This window comes from Rhea americana, unplaced genomic scaffold (assembly GCF_003343005.1).
Source record: "Rhea americana isolate MKP2758 unplaced genomic scaffold, rheAme1 scaffold_354, whole genome shotgun sequence".
In the NCBI taxonomy this organism is placed as follows: Eukaryota; Metazoa; Chordata; class Aves; order Rheiformes; family Rheidae; genus Rhea; species Rhea americana.
In genome coordinates this window covers 604,864-614,914 of record NW_028186484.1, presented here as the reverse complement: position 1 = coordinate 614,914, position 10,051 = coordinate 604,864, and the positions used below count along the sequence as shown (strand labels likewise).

General features: G+C 64.8%; 1 protein-coding gene across 1 annotated transcript; it reads right to left on the bottom strand.

Annotated features, from left to right (window-relative positions):
- Positions 1 to 233: 233 nt before the first annotated feature.
- On the bottom strand, positions 234 to 8,480 carry LOC146591899 (uncharacterized). The gene is made up of 5 exons (XM_085312031.1): positions 7,541 to 8,480; positions 7,069 to 7,191; positions 6,387 to 6,482; positions 6,163 to 6,237; positions 234 to 3,806 (listed from the first exon to the last, which is right to left on the bottom strand). Exons 1-5 carry the CDS (start codon positions 7,617 to 7,619, stop codon positions 2,410 to 2,412), a joined length of 1,770 nt encoding a protein of 589 aa, XP_085168157.1. The 5' UTR covers positions 7,620 to 8,480; the 3' UTR covers positions 234 to 2,409.
- Positions 8,481 to 10,051: the final 1,571 nt, after the last annotated feature.

Below are 10,051 nucleotides of genomic sequence, written 5' to 3'. Positions count from 1 at the left end.
CTTCTGCCAAGGGCCACCCAGCTCCACAGAGGCCATAAAAGCAGGCAGGGGGCTTCACGCTGAAATAAAGCAGAAACAGAAACCCTAGGAGAAAAACCGCACAACCGATCCCAACAGTCCTCACTTCGCAAGCCCGGCTCCAGCATCCAGCAACACCCCGCYGAGCAGGAGGCGGGCTGCACCCTGAGCAGCAGCAAGAAACAAACTGCACCTGGCAAAACAGTTTCTCTGTATTTGTTTTCACCTTTTATTAGTTTCTAGATTAGAAAAAAAAAGATATAAATACATATGGTCCTTGCTTTGCTGCGTTACAAGGGCTTAAGGAGAAGTTCTCGCACGTTACCTAACCGAAGAGCAGTCCCTAGTCCACAGTAGTGCTAGTAATAATAATAATACTCAGCAGTCTCGTAGCCAAGCGCTTTCTATCCTCTCCAAAGCACTGTACAGACAGCAGGTAAYTGGTGAACCCTCTCAGTTCCCCTGTGAGGTAGCTACAGTATTACCAGCCCCATTTCATGGATGGGGAAACTGAGGCAGCGAAGCTGAGACCTGCCTCGAGCCCCAGAGCAAGTCGGCGCAGAGCTTCCGCTCGGGAGCGCTCGGTTCCCGCCGACGGCCCCGTTACCGCAGGAACACCAAGAAGGAGCAGTGTTTGCCCGGGAACAAAAGCTACCGTGCACGGGCCCTGCCAGCAGCACCTCTGCCGCTCGACTCCCGCGGTGCACGACTGCAGGCCGACGGCCGACGGGATGAAAGACTAACTTGACGCAGAAGTACGTTTCCAAGGTGCACACCACACACAACGATTAGTTTGCTATACATCGACAGGAACACCATGCAGAAGAGGCCAGCGAAGGCTCCTTTCCAGGCAGCCCATGCAGATACCGAGTCCATCTGCAAAATATTCTTAGGAGAATTGCACGTGGGGCGCCGGGCAAGCGCCCGCTACGGCGACGGAGCCGAGTGGGGCTCAGCGAGCAGCAGGCGCCGGGCAGCGCTCTCCCGGGCACTGCGAACCAGCCGCTTCCCGCCCAGGGCTCTGGCACGAGCCGGCAAAGGAAGGATGCCGAAAGCACGGCGCGGTGAGAGGCGGCCAGGCGGAGGCTGCCACAAGCGTGCTAAGAGACGGAGCGGGCTGCCACCCGGTCCCGGAGGAGGCACGGTTTATCCGGGGAAGCACCGCCACCACCATCTCTGCCCGGGAAGGGGAAGGACCGAGTCGCGCCCGGCGAGTTACGCACCCTCCAAGTCTAGCGCCTGCGCAGCGCTGACATTCGCAGGGAGAGACAACTCCTACCTTTAAAATTACCCCCTTCCTAACTAGTAACCGCGCTGAAGCTCTGTTACACGAGACGAGGACTAGCCCGCGTCCGTCAGGCTGCAACGATCTCCCAGGGGCCCACGGAAGCGTGTCGACAGGAGATGCTGAAATCAGACCGGCTGCAGCATCAGGGAGAGCAAATAACAGTGAGGGACRAGCCCCGTGGCGGCGAGGGAGGGCCCAGCACCCGGGGCTTCTTCGTTTCCAGCTGCTGCAACGCTCATTCTAAAGGTTTCTAGGCAGCCTCCGGGAGCTCGCAGCCAAGCGGTGATGCCTCCTGCCCCCGCTGGCCTCGGGATGCCGTGGGAGACCGGAGCGGAGCCCCTTGGCAGGACCCCGTGCTTCRAGTCCCAGGTCCCAGCCCGCCTGCTGCGTTTCCACCTCGCGAGCTCTCGCTGGGCCAAGCTGCAACGGGATGCTTCTTCCAACAACGAGGCAGGGCTTCAGCTCTCCGCTCTTGCCAGCCGCTCCCTCGGGAAGCTGCCAGCACCGCCTGGGACAGCTGCCCGGAGCCCCCCAGAAACCTGCAGCTTCACCACAACGCACAACAGTCGGCGCACCCTGGRAAACCACCTGCCCTCGTGTTGCAAGAACAGTCTGCCTGGCGCATCCCCGCTCGTTCCCAAGCCGGGGCCTGGGCAGGAGACCCTGCAGGYGCCAACCCATGCGTTCAGGTGGCGAGACGTGGAGCACGTCCCAGGGAGGCCAGCTCGGCCCCAGCCRCCCCTCGACCGCTCCTGCCTGGAGCCCTCCAGCCTCCGAGCTGGAGGCTTCGGAAACCTCTCTAACCAGCCACGGGGGAATAGCTACATCATCTTTGGCAACCTGCAGGGCAAGGTTGAATCCTTTACTTCTGTTTTGGTCACAGTGTGTCCCAAGCACGTTCGTATGYGCTTTGGGGACGCGTGGCTCGTTCGTCAGCTTGTTCTTCAACACTGCAAGCTCTCCAGGGCAAGGCCCCGATATCCTGCCAGCACCAGAGTAGGTCTAAGTCATAAAATTATTGTGTTGTTCCTTCTGCCTCCACTCCAGCTCCAGGGCTGAGCCACAGGCAAGTTGCAGAGCTCTTTCTACTTTGGGGGCCCCTCCTACTTGTATTTTGAGAAGGCTTCCAGTGGCATCTGGATTTGGGTGCAGGACATGAGGAGCGGGTGCATGGGGAGGAAGGGGTTGAAGGACTCCCCATCTCTGTAGCAGGACAGGATCCTCTCCTCTGTGTGCACACTCTGATGCACAGTCAGCTCCTTCTTATGGCTGAAGATCTTGCCACACTCRGTGCAGGGGTAGACCCGCTCCACCGTGTGGGTGAGGTGGTGGGTCCGGAGGTTGCCCTTGTACTTGAAGCTCTTCCCACACTCCAGGCAGGTGAAGGGGCGCTCGCCAGTGTGGATGCGCTTGTGCTTCATGAGCGTGGTCTTGAGGTTGAAGGTCTTGCCGCACTCGGGGCAGACGAAGGGGCGCTCGCCGGTGTGGATGCGCTGGTGGGTGATGAGCGTGCCCTTGCGGTTGAAGCTCTTGCCGCACTCCGTGCAGGTGAAGGGCTTCTCACCCGTGTGGATGCGCTGGTGCTTGATCAGCTCGCCGTTGTGGCTGAAGCACTTGCCGCAGTCGGCGCAGGCGAAGGGACGCTCCCCGGTGTGGATCCGCTGGTGTCGCGTCAGGTCGCCGTTGCGGCTGAAGCTCTTCCCGCACTCGGAGCAACCAAATGGGCGTTCACCAATGTGGATCTTCTGGTGCAGGATGAAGGTCTTCTTGGCACAGAAGCCCTTGCCGCACTCGGCACAGATGAAGGGGCGCTCGCCACGGTGGATCTTCTGGTGCGTGATGAAGTTGGCCTTGCGGTTGAAGCTCTTCCCACACTCAGTGCACGAGAAAGGCTTCTCGCCAGTGTGGATGCGCTGGTGCAGGATGAAGGTCTGCTTGGAGCAGAAGCTCTTCCCACACACGGTGCATTCGAACGGCTTTTCACCCGTGTGGATGCGCTGGTGCCGCATCAGGTCGCCCTTCTGGCTGAAGCTCTTCCCACACACGGTGCAGGTGAAGGGCTTCTCACCCGTGTGCACGCGCAGGTGGGTGATGAGGTTCCCCCGGTGCTGGAAGCTCTTCCCGCACTCGGTGCAGGCGAAGGGCCGCTCAGCGGCGTGGCTGCGTGGCCGCCGCGCCGGCTCGGCACCGGGGGCCGCGGCGCTGCCCTGCTCGCGGGTCGGCGGCGGTTTCTGCCCCGTGTCACCCGTCAGCGCGACGGACGCTGCTCCCTTCTCCAGGCAGGGCCCCGTGGGCTCTGCGGCTGCCCGCGGCCCCGGCGGGCCCTGGCGGAGCTCGGCCACGTCGCCCTGCACCGTCYGCACCGTCCACTGGCTGACGCGGGGCTCCGGGCGGAGCGAGCCCCGCGGAGCCGCCTCCGGGCTCTTCACCAGCAGGGCCCTGAGTGGCTTCACATCTGCTGGCTCCTCCTTAGGCTGCTTCCTGCTGCCGCCTTCGCTACCTGCCRAGAGAAGGGGGAGCCCGGTCACTACGCGCCGGGGGCGAGTGATGAGAGCCAAAAGCAGGACGCTGAGGAGCCTCAACCCCTGGGCACCGCAGCACGGGAGCAGGCCCCCCCCCGGAGACCCATGCGGCCAAATTCACCCCCGCTGCTGCCCCGGGACGTCTCCAGGACGCATCGACCCGTGCCAGGCTGGCAGAGCTGTGCTCCTGCGGCACGGGCACGGCAGAACCACCGYGGCGTCCGCGCGGCCCCGGGCATTTCCTACTAGCTTCCCCCGTGCGACCGGAGTGGGTGTTCCCTGGAGCACTGGCACCTCACCGGCCAAGGACCCTGGAGATCCCTGGGCATGGAGATGAGGCTGACAGAGACCTGGGCTGTGGCACCCGTTTAACGCACCCAAGAGGTTCTGGGTGCAGAAGAAACGGTCCTTGGCCCCAGGCTGGGTAAAGCACTGCACTTGGCTCTGCCACCCTCTCTCCCGCATGCCCAGACGCTTTGGGCTCCAAAGCCAAAGGTGCTCAGAGACCACACCCGTAGTTTAAGTCCAGAAGTCCTTTCTTCTYGCCAGGAAGCTGCACACGATGAACAGGAGCCGTGAGGAGCACAGCGACACTGAACCCCGACAGGAGCCAGGCTGGGGGCTCTGGGGGAGGAGAAGGCAGCGGGGATTTCCCAGTACGGACACTGGATCCACGGCGGCTCGTGCCCCAGGGACTTGGCATCTGCTGGGACCACCAAAACACGTCGCTGCCGAGCACTTGCTGGCTTCCTCGCAGCTACATGCGTTCACCGCTGCCGTTTGCCTTGCGATCTTCCTTCTGAACCCTTTTCCTTAAGCCGCAGCAGACAAGCCATTGCAGCGTTTTGCGGTAAAGGCCACGCGACGCGACAGAAGAGGAATCCGGGAAGTCCACAACGCACAACTCCCGCGCCGGCCGATGACGGGTTTGAAGACCGGAGGGATGTGCCGCTGCGAGGCCGGTTCTGGGGGCGCGTGGTGGCACGCTGCCGCGGGCAGCGCAGGAGCCCGCCGCCCTGCAGCAGGCCCCGAGAAGCTCCCGCGCTGGCGGAGCGGGCGAGGACGGCACGGACGCGCTCAGGCAGAGCCCAGCGAGGCGCTCACACCGCCGCTGCCCCGGGCAGAGCGAGCCGCCCGGGCGAGCAGCGGCACCCCACTGCGGCCCCCGATGCGGCTGGCGGCGGGGCGGTGGCGTCCCTCCCAGCCTTCGCGGTTCCCCGGCCGTGCCGGGTCCCGCTCCCGCAGCCGGCGTCGCCCGGGAGGAGCGCCCGCGCCTGCCAGCTCCTCCCTTCACCCGGCGCCGCGCAGCCGGCCCGCTCGCCAGCGCATCGGCCCGCGCGCACCGCCCTGCGCTGAGGAGACGGGTCGCCCGGGTGGGAAGCGCTTTGCCAGGGAGTCAACATCTTCTGCTCCTTAAAGAGCTTCCGGGGGCTGAGAGGCAGCCGCCCCCGGCCAGCTTGTCTGCCGAGCGCCTTCGCAAACCCAAATTTGCGAATCCCAGGGTTGGGCCGTGCCAGCCCGTGGCTACTGTCATCCAGGGGTACCTCCAGGCTTCGGCCCCGCTCAAGGCGGCGGCTTCCTTCCCTCCCCATCGCCCAAAGCTTACGCCATGGGGGCTGGGGACACCGCCACCCCCCTCCCCGCTCRGCGGCCCACGGCACCACCAAAGCCAACGTCCCACTTGGTAACCGCTGTGCACCTACGCCGCTCGCAGGCCTTCCGCTTCTGTTAACCTCTGAAAACCTTCCCCAGGTCCATCGGCAGCCGACCAAACCCCCTTGCGGGCTGCTGCCTCCAGCGCTGATCTCTTGGATGCCGTGAGGACGCTTCAGCCAAGCCAGCCACCAGACGATGCTTTGAGATCATCTCCCGCACAAGCTCGATGAAAGCACTTGGCCCGTTTTCCACAAGTCAGGCAGGACACCAGCACCTCCAGGTCCTTTGCTGCTGAACAGCGCCAGCAGTGCCTTGTCCGCTCCCTGCGAGAGGAACCTCTCCTTGCTTTGACAGAGCTACAGGTCAGAGGGACTCCCGCTGGACTTCAACCGCTCCGATCTCTATTTTAAGTCACAAATCATCCATCCCCTGCGTCCACGCATCACACCGCATGCTCTCTGGGCTACCACCTTCCTCAAAATGTTCACTTATTTCAGCTTTTCTCAAATACAATGCACTTAAGCTTTTCACTGACCCGACAGGAAAAAAAGAAAAAAAGGCACAAAAATGCAAAACGAACAGGGAAGAAAAAATGCTCCCGTTGCCAGCCTTGTAAGCAGGCAGCGTGCAGCAAGTGCGGTGCCTGGCGAGAGCCCTCGCGCCRCGGGAGCTGCTCACCTGCGCCGCGCCGGCCCCCGGCGCTCGGCTCCTCATCCGGCTCCACCTTCACGATGATCTCGGGCTTGGCGTCGCCTGCAAGCGGGACAGAGCGGTGCTGCGCTGCGGCCAGGCAGAGCCTCCCCGCGGCCGCGCCACGGCCGCAGCGTCTCCCCGCAGCCGAGCGGGGCGCAGCCGCGGCCAGACCGGGCAGCCGGCTCCTCGCTGCCCCCGGGGCCACTCACCAGTGCCGGGCACCCCCATCTCCGCGTAGGTCTGGCAGGAATCGCCGTACGAGTCATCCTCAGGCTCTGCTTTGACCACGACCTCCCTTTTGATCCCTGCGGGAGAGAGGCGGCCCGCGGGTCCCGCTGGGGACTGTGCCGTGCCGTGCCGCCGCGGCCCCCCGGGAGCCTGCCGCGGCCATCGGGGCGCTCACGGCAGCACGGCACGAGCCCCCGCACGCCGGCGACGCGCGCGGTGGGGCACCTCCTCCCTGTTTGCCATGCAAGCCAAAGAAAGGCCTTCCCCTTCCAGGACGGTGTTCCCTACTGCCGGAACGGCACCAGGCTGGTGCTGCCCTAGCAGGACCCCGGCTGCTCCTGGCTCGCGAAGGGCTGCGACACGGGGCAGCGTGCGGGGCAGGATRTGCCCCCCTCCCTGGCAGCCCCGCTCCGAAAGCCGGGCTGAAGAACTGCGCGGCACCGTCGCTGCTCCGTGCCCCACGGCACCGGGAGTGGGGGCTCCGGCCGTGCCGCGATGCTGCCGCGGCACCGCGTCCCGGGAAGAGCGTGCCGCACCGGGGGCCAGCACGCAGCAAGGTCAGGCCCCGCCGAGCTGGAGCTCTGCCCGCGGCCGGGAGCGTCCCCTCCCGTGCTGCAGCTCCCGGCCCGCCCGGTGCCACACGACTGCGCTGCCAGTGCTCACTGGCGCTGGGGAAGCCGGGCGCAGCGGCCTGTTCACCCGGGTCCAGCGGATGCCCGATGTACAACTCGTCCTCCGGCTCCGTCTTCACCTCCAGCTCCCGCTTCCCGGCAGCCCAGCCCCTTCCTGAGGGAGAGAAGCCGCGTCGGGGCACACTCCCCGGCAGGGCACCGAGCACCCGGCGGCGATCCTGCAGGCAACAGGACCCCCACCCGACTTTGGCCAGGGCGCTGGAGGGGACGGGGGCAGCTCGGCCCCGGCGGGTCCCCGTCCCGCTCGCCGGCGCTGGCTCTGCCATCAGGGAGCCCCGACACACGGCTCTTCCTCGCGCTCTGCCTTCGGGAGCCCCCGGGTTTGCTGTCCACAGGATCCGCCCGGGCAAAGAGCACCGAGAGGCCGAGCCGTGGTGCCACCGCGGCGGAGCAGCCCGCGCACGAGCGGCGCGCGGTGCCAYGAGGAGCCGCCGGTGCCTCACCTGCGCTGCCGGTGCCAGGGCTGCCCCCGAGCGCGGGTCCCCGGAGACCCCCCGCGAACGGCTTCTCCTCCRGCTGCATCGCGGGCTTCCCTCCAAGAGCAACCTGTGCGAGGGAAAGAAAAGCCTCGTGCCGCCCTCGTCCCGCAACGCCGCAAACGGCCCCCGCGCCCCAGCGACAGGCCGGCCCCGAGCAGGCGCCGGGGCGGGGGGCGGCAGGGGCGCCCCTCTGCAGCCGGATGCACGGAGGCTGCGGGGTGCCGGGTATGGCACGCACGGCGGCGTAGCGGAGGAGCCCGGGGAAACGGGGCCGGTAAAGCCCAGCGCAGCTGGCAGGGCAGGCGGCACCCTCCGAGCTTCCCTAGATGGCTGCTGGGCTGCGTTTTGCTAAAACCCCGGAGCTCGGCGGAGTTAATCTCTCTGGAATTTGGCACAATGCCGAGGGGAGCGCTCAGACAGGGCAAAGCCGGAGCAAGCTTGCGGCCGGCATGCCGGCCTCGGGAGAACGCGGGGCGGGACAGAGCGCGGAAAAGGGCTGTTCTGCCCCCGGGGCGAAGAGCCAGAAGGAGCRTGAGCCCGAACCGGGCAGAGGGACCAGACTGCTGCCAGCACACGCATCCCAGGGCAGACGGCGCGGAGAAGGAAGCGCCAGCAGCGACCACGTGTAGCCGGGAGCAAAACAGCTCCCGGGCCGAGGAGCAAGGTGCTGCAGGGGCTGAGCATCCCAGCTAGCACAGAGCCAGGCAACGCGCATGCAAAGATGCTCCTGGCACAGCTGCCAGGGCCCCCGACATCTAACCCCAGAGCTTCGCCGCGCAACACTTCCTCTTCCTGCCCTCTCCGGCCCCGCACACGCGGCTGTTAAAAATAAACCTCGAGCACAGCGCGGACCGGCAGCCTCCCAGCGCGCTCTGCTCTTTGCTCACGAGGCGCCCCAGGAGCGGCCCCCACGCGCCTGGTTCCCCACGCCGTCCCCCGTCCCCTCCGCAGCCCGGAGGGGGCTGCGGCGGCGGGCTCGCCCCTTCTCGCACCCCCAGCCCCAGCTAGTCCCCATGCTCCCTCGTGATCTTTGTTTTCCGCAGTCTCTTCCTGGTTGGTGCCACATCCCGATCGAACCGCGTGGTGCAGGTTATCTTTCCTTCCACTCATAAAGGAGGATGGAAAGGAGAGCAGAGCCCAAGGCCAGCGCAACGCCTGCTGCCAGCACGGCTCCCGCCTGCCCGCACCCCGGACCAGGCCCGCGCTCCGAGCAGTCCGGATCGGTCTCAGGAGCGAAGCTAGGCGACCTCAGCAACGCCCTGTTCGCTCTTCAACCCGCCCTTCCACGAGCGCTCTGCCAAACGTGGCTGAAGGGGCAGAAGGGAAGGGGGGCCGCCGGCCGGGCTGCGGGAGGCAGCCTCCGTGCTGGCAGGAGCGGAGCGCGCAGCGGAGGCAGCTTGGGTTTGCTTTGATTTCAACAAGAGAGGATCTGCTTTGGCGGGGCGTCTCCCTAGGGTGCCCGGGGGCTCCCGTTTATTGCCCTGTGCCRGCACTACCAGGTGAGCGAAGGCACACAGGGTGAGCCTCAGCATGGTAAAGCCCTTAAGCGGGGAGTACCCTCCGGCCAGGGAATTTAAGATTAGCTTCATCTGAAGCCAGCTGGAACATTTTGCAGGTTCCACCCATATTTATCTGCACCCTTTGAAACCACAAATTGCTAATCCTGCTGCTTCCGCTGGTCCCCTCTTCCTCACCTCTCCCAGCCCCTGGGAAAAACAGGATCCTAAAGCATATCTGCACCCAGGACATCACTCATTTCCTGCCCCCCTCCCGCCTCTCTTCTCCAGGGTCTGCAATTACCARTGTCCTGCAGCAGAGCAAAGACAGTTCCTCTTCTGCTCATTACCTGTGGTTAGGTGCTGCTGACGGTGTCTGCCTGCAGCTTTTCACACAAGTTTATAAACCTGAACATAGAAGTTCCTGCAGTCTTACACTGCGTGCACAAATCAAGGAAAGACTGGTAGCAAAAGCGTTTTTTAAAGTATCAGCTTGTGTTCAGGACACTGCCCAGACCTGACTAACAGCCAATTGAAAAAAATTAATACCTAACGAAACAAGCCCRGAACTTACAAGCCACACAATAATCAGTGTGTTTTGTTTTATTTGGGTTTATTTGTCACATCTTAGAGCAGACACTTCCAGACAAGGTGGGCACCCCTGGCTGGGGACCCCACACTGGCACCCCCACCCCCAGGAAAGGAGCTGCCTGGTTTCCCGGGAGCAGAAGGGTCGAGACCCGCGTTTTCATGGGAGGCGCTGGGGGCGGAGAGGGGTCTAGCGAGCGGCAGAGCCTCCCGCACCGGGGGGCCGTGCCCGCTGCTCCGCCGTCCCAGCTCACACGGATGCTCGGGGTGACACTGCCGTTTCCCAGGGCAGAGAGGGAAAAGGCTGCCGGCGCCCCGGCTTTGCCGCYTCCGCTCTGCAGCTGCAAAGGTCAGCGCGGCCCCCTGCCCCCCGGCCGTAACCCCCGCCCAG